Source organism: Clarias gariepinus, chromosome 24 (assembly GCF_024256425.1).
Source record: "Clarias gariepinus isolate MV-2021 ecotype Netherlands chromosome 24, CGAR_prim_01v2, whole genome shotgun sequence".
In the NCBI taxonomy this organism is placed as follows: Eukaryota; Metazoa; Chordata; class Actinopteri; order Siluriformes; family Clariidae; genus Clarias; species Clarias gariepinus.
In genome coordinates, this window is record NC_071123.1 from 8,886,575 (window position 1) to 8,905,671 (window position 19,097).

Here is a 19,097-nt window from a genome sequence, read left to right on the forward strand (position 1 = left end):
TAAATATATCATAACCCCTATGACCTCACAAAAGTGCACAATATTACTATAACAAAAATCTTTGTGATTACATCACAATATCATGATTGTATCAACATGAGCCACACCCGTATTCTACATTGTTTTGTGTAGTTGTGTGTTTCTGATTGCACAGCATGGAAATATAGAACCGAGCGCCTATGAACTGTTTTACAATACACATAGACGCCTTCACAGTTTTGCTTATCCATGATAAATGTCAGCTGGTCTAAAAAAATTCTACCTACCGCAGGGCTTCTGTGTGTGTGTTTAATAAAATGTGGAGGTTTTTTGAGAGAATTTTGAAAGAGCGTGAATTTACATGATGACTAACAGTCAAAGCATGGAGGAGTTAGGGGCAGCTCGACAGACGGAGATCGGAGCTTCATCAGGGATTTGGATCAAATCAGAACTGCTTAATGAGCTGTGTAATGCTCTCTCTGTCGCTTCCAGGAGTTCTGCTTCATCAGGGCTTTACATGTACTGCAGCTTGTCTTGGTAAACATGGTACAAATACTGATAGGGTAAAAAAAAAAAATAATAATAAAAAATCACTTTATGTATGAGCTCTTTGATCAAATTAAACCTGCATTAGGCACACAAATAGATATGTTAAATCAATTGGCAAAACATAACTGTTTCTCTGGGGACTTGACAGTTCGATAGTTCATGACTGGAACTTCTTACAAGTCTACCTGGGTCTTCAATAACTACCTGGACTCCATATTAACATCAATTAACATCAGCTATTATAGCTGAACTGCCTCCCACCCTACACACTGTATAAATGGAGATCATTTACTGCTTTCTGTTTCACCCAAATGAGGATGGGTTCCCTGTTGAGTCTGGTTCCTCTCAAGGTTTCTTCCTACTACCATCTCAGAGAGTTTTTCCTTGCCACTGTCGCCCTCGGCTTGCTCACCAGGGACAAACTGACCATTTTGATTCATACAAATTTACATTTCATACAAACTTAAATAATTCTTTTGACTGTGTAAAGCTGCTTTGCGGCAATGAAAATTGCTAAAAGCGCTATACAAATAAAATTGAATTGAATTGAATAACATACGGTTATTATCTGTGTTCCTATTCCTAATAATTACTTATAACCGACGTTAACAGCACACTGTCCCCTGTTCAACTTTTGTTAAGTAAGTCAAATCAGGAAATACGTAGGCAAGCTTTTAAGCGGCCTGTGGTCTATTACAGTATATAATGTTCTAGCATTATTATTTTTGTGGTCAAACCGGGACTTAAATGGGGCATAAAATGAATCGACATTTACAGATGACTTTAAGCACAGTACGGTTAAGTTACTATTAACTGCAGTAAAACATTTAAATGGTGCAAACGTTTTAAAGAAGACATCTGTGAATGACAATCCCAGCCGAGGTGGCTCGAAGCCCACCGCAGTCGTTTCTGTGATCAATCAGTGAACAGAATCCTTGAAAATAAACATACAACTTGTTGCCAACTTGTGGAAAAGATGCACGTGTACACACAATCATTCTCCAACACTTCTAGCACATTACAGGAACTCGACTGGGAGTTATTGCCACATCCCCTTGTACAGTCCTCAGCTCGCTCCAAAGCTATTTCCACATGTTTGGACCATTAAAGGAGTTCCTGTGAGGCCAGTGTTTCAGTCGTGAAGAAGGCAGTCTGATCATTGCTCCGATGACGTACTGACAAAAAGTTCTCGCCTGATGGTATCTAAGCACTAGTGAAAGTGCATTAGTGTAGCAGGTGATTATGCAGAGAAATAAAGGTAGTTTTCACTCTCAACTGTTTTCTGTTATTCGGCACAATCAAAAGTCTTGGTTTGACATTAATGCCTCCCCCCTGTAGATAAAAGGGGGTTCCTGTGCACCTACGTTTTTGTGTGGTTGTCTGGGGAGTCTGTTTTGTGGCAGTAGGTTGTTTTGATGTTCAGGTGGGGTTTTGTGTGGTTTCTGTGCCTTTGATTGTGGTGTAGGTGATGGTGCTGGATGGCGTGGTTTGGGTGGCTCATACGCTGCTGGTCTCTTGAGATTTTTGGGGTAAGAGGGCTGGGAACTGCTGTAGTTTTCTGCTGACACGTACAAATACAGGTCTGGTGTGTTGTGTGTCCAGATGCTTTTATTTTCTCACCACAGCTTTCTGTCAGCTCAGACCAGCCTTTTTTGATGAGAGATGAGTGGTTTTTGAGGTTCTTAAGCCGTTTTGTCTGAGACTGGCAGTCAGGCCACAGGCAGGTTTGTGGGTATCAGATTTTTTTCCCTACTGTTTGGTGTGGGTGCTGGCTGGGGCACTTGGCCTGTGTGGTTTTGTCATGACCTGCTGCCCCATAGTTTGTGGATTGACTGACTGTGAGGATGCTGTTTTTTTCCTATAACTAAAGTATAACTTATAACTTTAGTTTCTTTCTTTTTCTTGTAACTTACTATTAAACATAAAAAGCTGTGATTTCAACTGTAATTTTTTAAAAGATGCAATTTCGCCAAACGTTTAAGTGATTTCCTATCATAGTCATTAATTCATTCTGACTGTTCTGGCAGCGTCTTATGGCTAGGCAGTCAAGATTAGTTTTCATTTACGTAAATAATATAATTTGTTATTAATGTCCATATCACAGCATGTTGAATTCTCAAATGTTACTGCTCAGAAGGTGTGTATTATTATTACAGTATATTACAGCATGGCCTGGACAGTAGTTTCTGCTATAACATGAACAGCCACTATCCATGCCCTTGTTTTAATATGTTATTGCTTTAATGGAAACCACTCATACATGGTCATTTTATATTGGACATTCTACATAACCTAAGACTAAAAAATAATAGATTTGTTGGGAAAAAAAAAAAGAAAAGAAATTTTGATAGGAGTCTTGAGTGTCAACTCTTTACAGATTAACAGTCACAAAGGTTTCCAAGGGAATTCTTAGGACAGGAACGCTCTCAGAATAGTGGAGTATACAGTCGGTATATGTGGTTAGTAAATGACTGTTACTTGGTAGCAAAGACTAACTGGTATCTCTGACATTCCACAACAATTATAAATTCATAAATTTCAAGTTTAATTGAAAAAAAAAAAGTTTAATCTAATAGTTAGAAATAATTCACTAAAACAATGATACCACTTGGTTAGGATTATTTTAAATTAACACCACCATCTTGTGTGTGTTACTCCCTAAGCCAGTGATCTTTTTTAAGCATAATTAAGTTACTATTATTATAATAAATAATAGATAAACATTTTAATATTACTTATGTTTCAGTACTCTGTGAGAGACATTACTTATTTGAGTCTACAGCCAGACTGTAACAACCTCCAAACAAGAAAACCTTTACATTCCTATTCACAGACGAACACAACTACTGCAGGAGAACTGTACAGCAATCACTTTGCCTGCACAAGTAACTTCTCCTAAACTTATAGCTCCACTAATTTCTCCAAAGGACGGTGTGAGCTCTACTGTTCAGCTACTGCTTCTACTTCTTCCAATCAAGCCTCGCTAATGAAGAGCCCATGGCTTATCGGAAATAGGGGATTGGTTTATCACCAGGGTGCTCTTCTGCCGCTCCTCAGGCTGCCCCTCCAGTGATTTACCTACAGTATATACAATGAGATCAGGCCTGCTTAATGCTAATGGACCTGCTGTCCTGTGTGTATTTATGTGTGTATGTAGGCTCTTAGCATACAATGAGTCTGTAATTCACAGAAACTGTGCGGTAATTAAAACACAGACAATGGAAACGATTAATGCCTGTTGTCTTTTTAGGTGCAACGAGAAATGTTTTTATTTAAGTGGTGATTTGAGGTGCCTGGCCAAAACACTCCTATATTTTTTGAATTGCATTTCTCTTGATTTCAGCACACATTCACATGCAACTTTAAAGTCATGCAGAGTCAAACCACTCCATATACAGTAGTCCTCCCTAGAACATCGTAAAGACTTCTAAAGGGGTTAAGGTCAAGAATCCGTGGTGGAAAATGATTCCTCATGCTCCTAGAACCACTCTTTCACAGTTTGCATCCTGAAATACAGTATGCCCATGCTACCAGAGAAGAACAAATCCATAAACGTGATACCCTGGCCATACGGGTAAATTCAGTTCAACAGCTGATTTTACCTGACGCACCAATCACTGGACTGAACACAACACATGTCCTTTTTCATTTGCTTTAGTTACTTTAGTTACTTGCTAGCAAACTGAATATTTGTTAGTTAATCTTTTTAATCCTTTCAGCTCTTGTTGCATTGTGTGCGAAAATGATCCTACTTTTACTATTTAAAACATCTGTGATTCTTACCATTATCATAGACAGACTGATAGGCATCTAGCTAGCTAGCCAGCTAGATGGGTAAACAGACAGACAGGCAAACCTTACTATTTAAAACAGATGTGATTCTTCTCATTATTATAGATACAGTAGCTAGATAGACGGACAGAGAGATAGATAGACAGATTGCTAGCTAGATAGACAGATAGACAGACATTGTGCGTGGAAATGTTCCTACTTTCACTATTTAAAACACGTGATTCTTACTATTATAGATAGATAGATAGATAGATAGATAGATAGATAGATAGATAGGTAGGTAGATAGATAGATAGATAGATAGATAGATAGATAGATAGATAGATAGATAGATAGATAGAAACCGTCACACTGTCTACACCATTTTTAACAGATGATTTGATATGCTCTGGATCATAAGCCATTTCTTTATTGTATTGTATTGCATTCTCTCTTTCAGGCTTTTTAATCTTAGTTTCATCTGTCCAAAGAATCTTGCTCCAGAATTGGGAAGGCTTTCATTATTAGATGCTTTCTGTCTTCGAGTGGTACTAGGGTTTTGCATCATGAGGCAATGCCTCAGTATTTACATTCATTAAGGCGTCTCTTGGTTAACTATTTTCTTTTCTGTAGTCCAGAGTGTTCTTGACTTGGTGAGATGCTTTTCTTTTCCTTTTCATGTACCAAATAGTACTGGACCCACAAGCAGCTAGAATTAAGCTTTTTGATCACACAGTGACTTTGGATGGCCTTTCTGTTTCATCACATGCAGCAATAAAATACGTTGGAGTGATTATTACCTCCCTTCTTTTATTCTTGTTTCATCCCAGAAATATTGCTAAAATAATAAATATAATGTCATTACACGATACAAACAAAAACTGGTTGATGGTTATGTTACCTTAAAGTAATTAAACTGGCTGTTCCAGGTGATGACTAAACATTACTACTGACTTATAAAGCACTGAATGATCTCGCCTGCAGAACCTGAGTGAAATGATAGTATTCGGTGATCTGCCACACCTACTTCGGTGACAAGCTGTAGGTTATTTGTTGTTACCTTGTATAATGAAGAGTACAGGAGGGGGTAGAGCTTTCTTGGAAGTAAGGTCAAGGGCATAGGTAGTTTCTTTTTTGTAATAGCGTTCTTATAGACTTGGGACCAAGTTCGTAACCAGTTAATGCAACATTTTTGTTAAAGCCAATGAATTAGGCTGACAGTCTACCATTTAACCACATCCTAATAGCTTTATTTTAATTCCAGTCTGGTGGTGTACAGTAGAAAAATGAAAAAAATTGTGGAACTGGCACAATACCTATAGACTTTTACTATAAAACTAAGTTTCTTGCATGTCTGCGTAATCATACAGCTCATCCTGGAACATGTCTATAAGGCACATGGCTCTTCCCTTTGTTAGCACATTTCATGGTTTCAGTATGACTGAGTGTGAAAACAAATACACTGTACAAGCCCCTGCCCTTTCACTGGCTTGTGGGGTTTCCGTTCACAGGTCTGTACCTGATCGTAGCTGCTTGAGAATGCTGCTATCAGCATAGAGTGCACCCACTCAGACTGAGAGAGAGAGAGAGAGGCAGAAAGAGGAAGATAGAAACCACAAGCATGTGCATCTTGACAAACTATAACTCAAACCCGTGCACACACAGGCAGAAAGAGAGGGAGAGAGTGAGAGAGAGAGAGAGGGAGAGAGAAAGAGAGAGAGAGAGAGAGAGAGAGAGAGAGAGAAAGTAAGAGAGAAAGATTAAAAACAAACAGGAACTCGAGCAGTAGAAAGAAACAGAACTAAAAGTGAAGGGGTGGAAAAAATAAAAAAGGAGAGTCTGGCAAGTCTAAACAGATCGGCAACATGAGTTTCTACCTTCAAATTCATTATTATTCATAAACTAATCTGGCTGCGCGAAGGATAAAAAACAATCCTATGCTCTGTTTATTGGAAATCTCTTTTGAAGCTCGAGTCTAAATTCCACTGCATAAACAGACATCCAACCAGAATGACATGATGTTCACATGAAATCGGAAGCAGAGACGGCGATCATGTTCAATTTCAGAACCTGGATTCACATAGGGTTAGGGTTAACCCTAACCCAAGTAGCCCCCGAGAGAACAAAGGAAGCTAGAAGGCTAATCTAAGCTATGCTAGGGTAATGTCAGGAGTTACAGCAGGGACTCACCAAGAGTGCAGTTGCCTGAAGAAGTGACAGTGGAGCAGGGGCAGGGCAAGCACGACTTGCTCGGGCTGGCTCCGGGCTCCCTGTAGAAGTGTGGTTTGCACTCCTCGCAGCTGGGACCTCTGGTGTTCCCCTGGCAGTACAAACAGACGCCTGGGAAAAAAAGGAGGAACAGAGATGGAGGGGGAAAGAAAAGGTAGCGGGAGAGACAGACAAAAAGGGAAGGTGAGAAAATGGGAGTTAAGTAAACAGTCTGAAAGATCTGACTGACAGGGCTTTAGTCCAATGAGGTGCTTGCACACAGGAGTGCAACATTCAGCAGCTCAGAAGCAAACAAGTGGAAAAAAAAAAGGAAATTCAAGTGTGTGAGACTGCAAAAAGTTTAATCAGAAACCAGGAACTCCAAGAGGAGGACTTTTCTGAGAAAGCACATGATGTAAACGAGGCTTGATGCAGGAGAGGTTACAAGAAATCCACCTGCTGTAGATGAATAGTCATGATTCTGATAAATGTTAAATAAAAAAAAATCCTATCAATGTTTAAGGGGAGTCTCTGCAAAAAATTATGATGATACGTGAGAATGCTTTATGAGGAACACATGCAGTACAATCATGCACTCGATAAACAGTAACATTTTAGTGGTTATGTAACACTGCATTAAGATTTTAGAAGGTATAAATTATTACCCTGCAACAAGCAAAGAAAACAACTAAGGATATTGCTAAAACTACAGGACTTGAGTACTGGTTAAGAACTGTCCCAATCTGGAAGGATAGTGATGAACAGTCAATTTTATTAAAGAAATGTAGTTGAAAAAAAAACATCATGAATGTCAATGAACTAAAATCACTTAAATGCTTGGCATCATAAAAATAACAATAATAATAATTATTATAAAAAGCAGAAATCACAGCTATAGTATGTTTAATAGAGAAAGTACTGTAAGTGCCATTTCCAATGTGACAAGAACTCAGAGGACAGAGACTAAACTGCTGTGTGGGAATAAGAAAAGCACTTGAAAATTTAGCTATTAAAAAGCTTAAATTTGCTTAAAACATCAAACAAACAAACTCAACCTGATACTGTGGACTTGGCAACACTTTCACTATTTTCTTCACAGTTATGCATACCAAAAAAAATTATAAAGAAAGCATAACTGAAGAAGAAGGGAGATTAGTAAGAGTGAAAATACACAGTAAAAGTGAAAATAGTTAAATGACAGAGTGAGATGGACAACGACATTAATTTAATGAGAGTGAAAGTCTGAAAGACGAGAAGGCAGAGAAATGATTAGTGATTAATGTGTCTGTGATACCACAGCCATTCACATGCTGATGAACACCTGTGACAGGGATGTCAGGGTGCATTTCCCTGCATCGGGCTTGATTTTTCATATTCATCCATTTTCTCCCCAAACGGCACTTCTCCAAGCAGGTGCTCATAATGAGGACCGCAGACAGAGTGAGATACAGTACAAGCACATACTGTATGCAATTAAACATAAGAAAAGAAGACATAGGCAAGAAGGCGAAAAGAAAAAAAACTGTAGAGAATGGAAACTAAATTGCAAAATTATACTGTATTATAGAAAACACACAAAACATTAAAGGCCCTTTGTTTTTATCTTATTATAACTGTTTATAATATAATAACAAAATAAAAGACATATTTTAGATGTAGAGTAGACCTTTATTCAGATGCTGTCATATCATCGTGTATTTAAGTTAATGTAAAACAGATAAGGGCACGAGGTACTCACTCATGAAAAAGCATAAACATAATAATTATTTTTAAATCGTTACCAACATCACTTGTGATGGCTTCGTGTGCTCATGCATACAATACTTTTTCACAAATTTGAATCCTTAATTATACAACGGTTAGTTCTGACCAAGTAGTCTTATTGAAAGGGAGGGATTACAGGAGTGCTGATGTAGAGCACAACAGCACTGGGCCGTAAAAACATGTGGGCAAAATAGTTACCCTTCAGTTAAAGAAAGGGGTCACTGTGGGTTGAAACTTACAAAAGTAATAATAATAATAATAATTAAAAAACCTCATGAAAATTAGACATTTCTCTTAAATTGTGGTTCAACAGAAGTCTTAAAAAAAAAAAAACTAATCGGGCCTGGACAAAAACGCTGGTTAAGTGAACAATTCATATTTGCATGTTCCCCAACCACACCCAATCCATCCTGAAAAAACCTGTAGGTACAGAATCTATCGAGCTAAAAACGTTTGCTCCTGCGAGTGTGTGTGTGTGAGGTGTGTCCGAAGTGTGCAGGTTGTACAAACACTACCTCTGGTGCGCAGAGCTCAAAGCCAATCAACACACACTGGCAGTATGCGATCCGGAAACCAGAGGAAGGCATTAGTAATCAATCTAGGCTTGCGTGTGCATGCCTAGTCAATGACAAGATGTGTGTGTGTGGAAGCACAAATGATTAAATGTGCATCTCCTATGCTCCATTAGCCAAATGAGCTCTCTAAATCAAACTTCCTGAGACTTCCCCCGAAGTGTTACTCGCTCAGAGGAGATGAACAGGACGAAAGTCTGAGCGCTCTCTGATCTCAAATCCGTTTTCAGACAGCCTCTTTGTGGCAAAACGCATAATATCCAGTAGGCTGCGCTGTTGTGTGTGTGTTTGTGTGTGTGTGTGTGTGTATGCACATATTCATGAAGCAATGAGCGAGACAGCGGGGACGATAATGCAGCACAGCATGCGGTAAAGCAGAGCTGTAGTGGGGGTTCGATACATCAGGGGCCAGACACAGGCTATTAATATTCACATGGGGATCTAGTGAGGCTCATTTTTAGGCTTTTTAGGCACATGACAAATATGATTTGTTTATAAAAATGGGAAAAATCAACTAAAGTGCACAAGCGTTAGACATCACTTAAAGACAAACACTTTTCATTTAAAACACATTTAGTCTTACATCATACATCAGTAAAAAGTGCAAGTTCTTGAGCTTTAATGTTAGAAAATCATTTGTATCTTTTATCTAAAGACATGAATGTGTAGAATCTTTAATCAAAAGTTTGGACATACTTTCTAATTCCATGGTCTATCCTGATTTCTATCTTTCTACACTGTAAAACAATGCTAAAGACTGTTGTTTAAAGGCATAATCTCATTCAAACAGTTAATATTGAGATGTATCTGCTACTTATGCTCTGTAAAGCCTCCATAACGGCTCTAATCTGAGGTGCTGGTTGTGTATTGGTGATTTCTGAGGCTGGTTACTCTAAATGAGCTCCTCCTCTGCGGCAGATCAGTTCTGGTCTTGCTTTCCCGGGATGAGACCCAGTTTCATCATGGTACTTGATGGCTTTTGCAAATGCACTTGACAATACTGTTCTTGAAAGAACAACAGTATTCCAAAACAGCTGTCTTTTGTGTCTTAAAATAAAAACTGATGTAATTACCTTGTTCCATATAGTATGGAATACTGTATAGTTTATGTCAGTTTAAAATTATTCTAGAATGTTGGGAAAAAAAAATCAAAACTTGTGTTAAAACCCTATTGAGTTCAATAAGGTTCAATTTCTGTTGTTCTTTTGGCTGCTTTCATTAAATGTTTGCCACAGCAGACCATCTGATTAGTGATGGGTCGTTCATGAAGACAGCTGTCATTCATTTTTAATGAGTCTTTAACGTGACTTAGAAAAATGAGTAGTCTCGGAGAGTGATTTGTTCATTTTTTACCGGGCGCGCATGTGCAAAGCATCATGTGCAAAGCATCACAAATCCTCCGCAGGTTATGTGCAGGGAAAATGAAATTAGTAGTTTCCTTCGAGTATTCTGGTCTGAGTCGTTTTTAAAAAAAATTAAAATTTGTCACGAGACTCCCAGAGACGCTCCCGGTTCTTTTAAATCTATTGCACTGTATAATGTCTATGAGAGTCATGTGACTAAAGAACAAACAATTTGGTTCGAAAAGGTCTTCTAACTATATCCACATTTTTAAGGATGGGTTATATCAGGGTTTTGCAACTCCAGTCCTGGAGAGTCAGTTTGGACAACGCAGTTGGGTAATAATCACCAGGTTCGGTTGGTTTCTTAAGGTGTTGGTGAATAACAAACTGTGCTGGACACTGAAGAGCTCTGGGTTACATTCTAAAGATATAAAACTGGTGGAAAGATACACTTTGGTAGCTTCATTACGCTAGTGCAGAGTGAAACCTTTGTTTTGATGCTTCCTTGCACTGTTTCTGTGGAAACATCTGTACTGACTATGAGATTATTATAAACATGCATTAGCAGCAAATATTCCCTAGTGATGACATACATCACACGGTTTCCGTTTAGACAGTGTCTTTCCGTAGTGACCAAAAAAAAAAAAAGAATTAATAAAAAAACACATGCGCAAAAACAATTGGTTTAAGGATGAAGGGATGTTTTTGTCTTTGGGTCTAATCTGAAGAAGGGTCTTGATATTATTGAGTCTATTAAAAGGGGGTCTACAAGGGATTAAAGATGTTAAGGCAAAGATCTTAAATCATGCTTTTGTGAAATCAGTGACTCCCTCCCTCACATAAGGGTCCAAATATTCAGACCCTCTAGGAAAGATAGATGTTGTTACACACTAGGAACACTATAGATGACCATAACTTTGTAAACACCCTTTTTTTTTTTCTTATTCTAAATTTATCCTTGTTATAAACAGTGCCACTTTTCTGGCTAGACTTTGAAGCATGGCTTTGGTGATTTGCAACAAGCATTAGTGATGTCAGAAGCATAATAAGGCCACATGTGTAAAATATTATATAAAATTATTTTTAGTGTGCAACTAAGAATTTATTCATTTATTTATTTATTTATTTTTTACTCTTTTCCTTTCCTTCTGTAAATGAGGATTAATCAGTAATCTGGAAATCTGGGATTGATAAAGTGCTTTGAACCTTGAAAAACAGTTGAGGTCATAGGTCTTTGCATTCCACTCAGATTATTCTACATCAACCTTGGTGTGCCATGTCTTCAGGAACCTTGATTGCACAGAGAAGCCTTTATGCTGGAAAAGGTTTGTGCCTCATCGTTCCAGTGAAAGAACTGCAATTCTACAGCATACAAGGACTTCATATACAACTTCTAACTCTGTGGCAACAACTTGGAGAAGGCCCACATATGGGTGTGACAGACATGGGTCCACAAACCTTTTTTTCTGAATATGTAGGAGATTTACTCAGGGTGGAGGCTGGCAGAGTATTTCAAATACTATTGAAAGCAGCTGCAGCCAATGCCTTGCCAACCATAACAGAACCACATGTACACCCTAGCTGCTTAATACTGTTCAAAACAGGAAAGGATAAGCAGTAGGGTGAAAGACACAAAGTACTGTAGAAGGTGAGTCATGTCCACTATATTAGAGTCAGCTGTCCACTAACAATCAGAGGAGACAGGTCCACCTGTATATTTGGGCTATAGAGAGGCCACGGGCTAGAAAAATGACTGTCCTTGGAAGGTAACCTTCAAAAAGCATCACGGTTGTGGAGAGATGGGAATATGCACCATGATTATGGACTGTTGTTAACCAGACTTGCCACTGAGAAGGTGAGGAACAAGACACAAACTAATACGCTTCTTTAGAATGAGACATTATATGTTGTTTTGATTTCATTTTTCAATCATGAATGAACCTGCTTGCGCAAGTGCAGCAATTTTGCAGAACTGAAGCTTGTGTCCTTGTGACATCATGTGGACTCACTGATCTGATACAGTCAAAGAAAAGGCAGTGTTTGTTTTCTGCCATAATTTCTCCACCATCAAATTCTGCCTGTCACGGTCTTGTTCCCCAAGGACCTTTATTAGTGGTGGAAGAGTCATTTAGGCTCAAAAATTTTACTCACAATTCTGACTGGCAGTCCTGTGACTAAACACTGCTAATGCACTTAAGTGGAAGCACTTTATGAGTGTGTGTTGTTGTGGTGAGCAAATCCTGACACTGGTTTTGTGCTTCTGCTACCTGCATCTCATTCCAGGGGGTGTTTACCAGCAGGACCGGAGTGGGACCCTGGCACACAGGGTAGATTGGATTGGGTTAATGGATCAAAGAGAGTCTAAATTGGCCAGATGGCATCGCCACATAGTCAAGTACAAACAATGTTTGAACTGGAAAACTGCCTCTTTAATATCATTAAGATCAGCACTGAGGCAGAAACTAAATAATAAGCGCTCTGTTTTGGCTTCGGGAGGATTTAAACTGAAAATGCTAGGCACTAACGATGGGAAGTTTGAATTATTTTAGTAACTCGGTTCTTTGAATCTCGGTTATCAAAATTAACAAATCTTTAATTTTTTGGGGTCATTTAGTTCATTTTGTTCTTTTGTTCAGAAATAAAATAAAATGTTAAATTTTTAATACAAAGACCCACAACACGTCTACTGTACATACAAAAATTTGGCTATAGTTCCAGTAATGAAAATATTACAATGCAGGTAAGGACATCATTATAATAAATAGAATGAGCAGCTCACCTCTCATATCTTCTGGTCCGAATTGTTCGTTCTTTTGAATCTATTGCACTGCACAGCATCACGTGACAAAAAAACGAACGACTCAGGCTAGAAAACTCATTGAGAAGAACCACTCAATTCTGTTTCCTGTGTACTACACTTCATAGCGTCTATGTAAGTCACGTGACAAAAGAACGAACGACTTGGACCAAAGACTTAAAGGTAACTACTCATTTCTTTTTCCTGTACATAACCTAGGAAGGTTTTGCGATGATTGGCGCCCAGTAGAAAATGAATGAATCACTCTTCGAGACTACTCGTTCTTCTGAGTCACGTTAAAGACTAGTTCAAAAAGAATGAATCGTTCATGAATGACCCATCACTACTAGGTACTGTAGAAAACTCTGTGAAGTTTTAAGGGAAGAATCTGGCAAGAGAATGAAAAGAAAAGTAATTTCTGTCTGGTGCTACTATATTAGAAATCCAGATAATATAAGTGAAAAAAGAAAGCCAGAAAACAACCAGTTGGTAAATTATGTGAGGAAACCAGAAGTAGGAAACACAGAAGAATAAGAATTAGGGGGTAAGTGATGGATAACCTAGCTCTGGCTCAAGCGCTTTGTAACAAACATCCCTTTAATGTCAACAATACCGTAAATATATGCAATTAAACGGACATTTACTTCTCAAAAAGGGTCAAAAACATGCAGACAAACTATGAACGTCCACACATACACTAACCATGTTAAAAGTTTGGACACACTATTAAATTCCATGGTCCTTCCTGATTTTTATTACTTTCTACATTGTTAAACTATGCTGAAGGCGTTTATCCAAAATACACAATAATCTCCTTTGAACAGTTGATATTTAGTTGCATCTGCTACTGTACATATGCTGTGTAAAGCCTTTATAACACCTCTAAACTGATGCGCTGTTAATTATTGATTTCTGAGGCTGGTAACTCTACTGTACTGTAAATAACCTTTTGCTCTTAACAGTCACTCTTATCATGGATGCTGGCATTCTAAGTGCATGTGTGTGGAATTTATTTAGTGACAATTTATCCACACTTGGTGGTGGAAAATATGTATCGTCGAAAGGATACAGTAGGTAATGTTAGGTAAAAATTTTAGAAGGCACTTCGATGTGAGAAAATGAATATATGCAACAAAATTGAAAAAACATGAGAACACTGGTCCTTATCAATCTGTCCTGCGAAGGTCTTTATGAGAGCCAGTTTCATCATGGTGCTTGATGGGTTTTGCAAATGCACTTGACAATACAGTTCTTGCAAGAACTGTTGCAGAACAGCTGACCTTCGCGTCTTAAAATAATGACTGACATTAAGTTATTGTTACTTAATTACCTAATTTGATGTGTTTTAAAATTTTCAGCATTGTTCTAGAATATAGAAAATAAATTACTAAACAAAAAAAAATTTGAAGGTGTTTACAAACTTTGACTTGTACCGTATTTACCCACAAAGTCATGTCTTTCTCGGAGAAAAAAGCTCAAATTGCGCTTGAGTGGTGTAACGGTACCCCATCCTACCCTCACAAGGGCGTTCAGAGGAGCAAACCTGCTGTGAGTGAAGCTGACAGAAGTGTTGCATTAGGTCTGCGGCATCGATCCTGACAGTGTAACTTCACGCTGTGTCACTCTAATCATGGATGCTGGCATTCCAAGTGCATCTGTGTGGAACTGTGTATCTGTGCACAAGCAGTATCTGACACCAGGTCACACTCACTCAGATATTCACATTCGCTTTATATTCATGTGACGATTTATCCGCTCACTTGGTGGTGGAAAAAAAATTATCGTCAGATAGATGGATAATGTTTGGGAAAACATTGTAGGAGGCACTTCAATGAGGGAAAATGAATATATACAACAGAATTGGGAAAAAAAATCAGAACACTGGTCCTTATCAAGAAAAAAAAAAAAAAGATAAAAAATACATGTCCAGTGGAAGACAAGTCACCTGCCCAACCCTTAATCTTACTTTTTAAAAAACATTTTTTGTATTAGCTAAAAAAATTAGCTACTATGCCTCCTACTAAAGGTTCAGTGAAAGATTGAATAGATTCCCATGATTGCCGCCGCCGCCGTGATACACCCCATGTCTGTGCAGGTGACACGAAGAGATTTGGGCAAAGACTCAAGATTACTCAATTATGATAATGAGCGTAGCAACTATAAAAGTGCCCATTCTCTCATTATCCTTTTTAAAGGAAGTCTGTGATAAGAAGCTTTACGATAATGTCTCACTTCGTAGAAATATGGCAAGAAAGAGAGGAAGGAGCACACGAATAAAAGATCTGAATCCCTCATGATTTTTTAACAATGCTTCCAATCAGCAGCAGAAAAGTTTAAATGAAATTAGACATTATCTTCACTTACATTCATTTTTAGTGTATGACGAAGTGTTTTTTTTTTTTTTAGTGTGGGGATAATACGGTCACATAATATGTCTTCAGCTGTTTCTTGAAAATGACTAGTGGCCTTGCACTACACTTGTTTACAACGGAAAACCTTTATGTAAGTTCAGGAGTTCTAATGATGCAATTAGAAAGCCAGAAAAAGTTGAGGAAAGATGTAAGCACTGACTGGTTGCAAGACTGTGGGACTTTAAACAAAGATAAAGTTGGTAAAAATGTGAACATTACATTACATTCCTTCGGGATGGGAATCACCAGCGATCCACATATATATTATGATACCTGGATGCTAATTCGATATAAATATCCTGATTCGAGATAAATATCCCGATTTAAGATAATTTTTTCAAAATTCTGAACAAATACGGTGGAACCTTGAATTGCGAACATAATCCGTTCTGGAAGCGTTCTTGTATATCAAAACACTCTTATATCAAAACAAATATCCCTTATAAGAAATATTGGAAACTCCAACAATTCATTCCACAAGCCAAAATATTTATATAAAAATAATTAATACAAAATATGAAGTAAAAATAAAACAAATTAACCTGCACTTTACCTTTGAAAAGAATCATGACTGTAGTGATTGCGACCAGTGAAAGGAGAGGGGGAGGGAAGCGGGGGCTGCTGTGTAGGATAATTTTCTCTCTCACACACTCACACACACACTCTCACACACACACACTCTCACACACACACACTCTTAATAACAAAATTAAAGATCCTTTACAATTCCACAGCACGAGAAAGAGCTCACGTTTATCAAGTCAAAAGTTATTTAAAATTTTTGCTTGTGTTGCTCGCAAACCTGGTTACTCGCAATCCGAGGTTCCACTGTAATTTGCTCCTAACACACAGGATGATGTTCTCCCTAATTATGCATGGATATATAAATAATATTAATGCAAAAATATGCAAAAATATGCAAATATACATATATTTAAAAAAAACTATTTTAGAGTCAGTGTGGCGATAATTCTCACACAAAACAATTGCAGTTTTTGTCTTAAGACTTTTTACTGCCAATATGCTGTGACAAAACATATTATGTTTTTGCTAAAATCTTTAAAAAGTGTTCGGCTCTCCAGAGGAAAACTTTCACTTCTCATACCACACTGAGAATTCGATTAGAGCTGCACAGACCATCACAGCAGGGTGTACTCAATGAGGAACTCTACAGTCTGATTGCAAATCAGGTGCTGAAAGTAGCATGCGTCACTGTTTAACATACTTCACCAAGTTCAACATCAACAAAATATACTATTAAAACTTCTTTAAATGCAGACAAAGAAAGCTTAATAGGAACCAGCACTTTTCTTGAATTAGGCTTTATCCAAGTCTTTCTGTTACAGTACTTTGCTACAGTAACCTGACTCAAACGCCCATCGTACACTCATAGCGAGGAGATGTTTTTTTTTTTTTTTTGGCATCGTCTTCGGCAATCTGCAGCAAATGTCAAAGAAATGTACGGGTATAGATGAATAAATTTGTTCCTGTTGATTGCAGGTCAGGTGAAATTAGCACAATCTGTGTAATATATGACTGCAGCTGCTCAGAGAGAGGTGCCAGACTGGGTGGAGGAAGAGGAAGCAAGCGAGACAGCGAGAGTGTGTGCTTAGTGCTGCGTAAACACGAATTATATTAACTCTTTATTGTGTAGCAGGTATTAAACCCCAGCGAGTCCCAGAGCACATAAAGAATGGCTGATACTAAAATGACTAACCATTAAAAAAGAAAAAAAGAAAAAACAGAGCAAGTTTCCATAAAAGGAGCTTTTACCTGCTCGATAGATAGCTGAAGAATTCCTTGTTAAGTTTGTATACTAAAAAAAAGAAATAGAAATCTACTGAATAAAAACTCTCCCATCAGGTCTATAAGTTTCTGCACAGTGACAACGTGTTCATAATTTTGCCACAGCAGTGACTTTGAAATGAAGCAAATGTTTTAACACAGCATCTCAATTTTTACAGTGTCAAACATCATTTACCATGACTGCAAGCATAAGGATTATTTTTAATACTTGGATACAAATCCTTTACAGTCAGCGTAGTAAATGTAGTGTTGTGAATGCTGGACACGTGGTGACGATGTTTATGGAGGGCCAATGGTACATGCTCACTCCTCACGCCGCGTTGCGTTGCAAATTTTGGGATGATTTTGAGTGGTGTCATAGCACCAGGTGTTGGGTTTCATCATCACATGTAAGCAGCGCAAGACAGATGTGATGCAACAGAAAAACATTCCTGCCGCGATCAGTGAACGGCAACTTATTTGCAAATAGGAGCAAGGCAAATATCAGCCGATGCATAGCTGATAAATCTGTGCATCTTTATGTAAATTCTGAATTAACATCCAAACGATACAGACAATACTAATGCCTACTGATTTGTTAACTCAGCTAAATATACAGTACACTTTTAAAAGATTGGACACACCTTCTTTTAGTTTAGTGATTTGTTTTCTACATTCTAGAACAATACTGAAAATTTTCACATACACCTTTGGGTAATTAAGAAACACACCAAAAACAGTCAGTTGTTATTTTAAGGCATGAAGATCAGCCGGTCTGGAACAGTTCTTGCAAGAACAGTATTGCCGAGTGCATTTGTAAAACCCATCAATGAGACTTTCTCATTGATAAAGAATATTGCATATTTTGGACTCCGTCAGCATCGTTTTACAGTGTGGAAAGAAATAAAAAGCAGGAAAGATTATGGCATTAGAAGGAGCGCAAACTTTGTGAGCACGTCTTTAATTATTTATTTATTCAGGCATTCTGTTTCCCAATTCTGTTTGCCAATTTCCACCCACTGCTTTGTTCTCTCCTTTCACATGACACATAAAAACCCTGGAAGGTGAGAGCAAGCACACGTGCAACTCCATACCAGATCTTTTTCAAGCCGCAATTCGGGTTACTCTAATTAGCATGGAAGATGTTAATGGCTTCGATCCTACCCACTCAGAGAGCACGGACCATTCAGCATTCTGGACCATGGATTCTTGCTGAAATGTGAATCATGATTTTTTTTCGCTGTGAAAATTGAGATCACGATTCTCTCACATGATTCTCAAGTTTAGAAGTGACTCTTGTAATTAAAAAAAAGAAACTTCTTCTTATGTTATAACCCTTACAGTGAATAACTGAAAAACTGATGAACATAAATAGAATGTTAACAATAGTATATCAAAATATCTAATAAATAGCAACTGTACTTTTTAAACACTCGCCCAACTACAGTACTTCCTCATTGCATGTGTTAGTTTACATTATTATTATTATTATTATTTATATTAATATTATTATTAATAAGTTTGTCAGGTAGTTGTAAATTAAACAGTCTACAGTGTAGAAATTATTGTTTATTGTCAAAGGGTTTATTGCTCAACCTTAACACACCTCTAGTATAATTCTTGGTAGCTTTTGATCTCAGTGTAACAGCTAGAGTCAACACAATCAGGTTTAATTAACTAATAAAGTTATATCCCAGTAAGAATACTGTAAAGGCCTGTCTCTGTTTAAACAGCAGAATATATTTTAGTTTTTAGCGTGTGTGTGTGTGTGCGCACGCATGCGCGCGAGTTCTTGCGCGTATGAGACCGCTACCTTTCGCTGTTAAAAATAATAACATGAACTAATGTAAGCGATGATGATGTTTATACACCACCTGCTAAACTTAAGGGTTTGATAAACACAGAGCATCAAAAGGAG

The 19,097-nt window shown here is 37.8% G+C and overlaps 1 protein-coding gene across 1 annotated transcript in view; it reads right to left on the bottom strand.

Annotated features, from left to right (window-relative positions):
* si:dkey-220k22.1 (multiple epidermal growth factor-like domains protein 9) overlaps window positions 1-19,097 on the bottom strand; it is a 118,589-nt gene that overhangs the window by 20,168 nt on the left and 79,324 nt on the right. Inside the window, exon 4 of the mRNA XM_053485772.1 lies at window positions 6,490-6,639. Coding sequence (XP_053341747.1) covers window positions 6,490-6,639 — 150 coding nt within the window. The remainder of the gene's footprint in view (window positions 1-6,489; window positions 6,640-19,097) is intronic.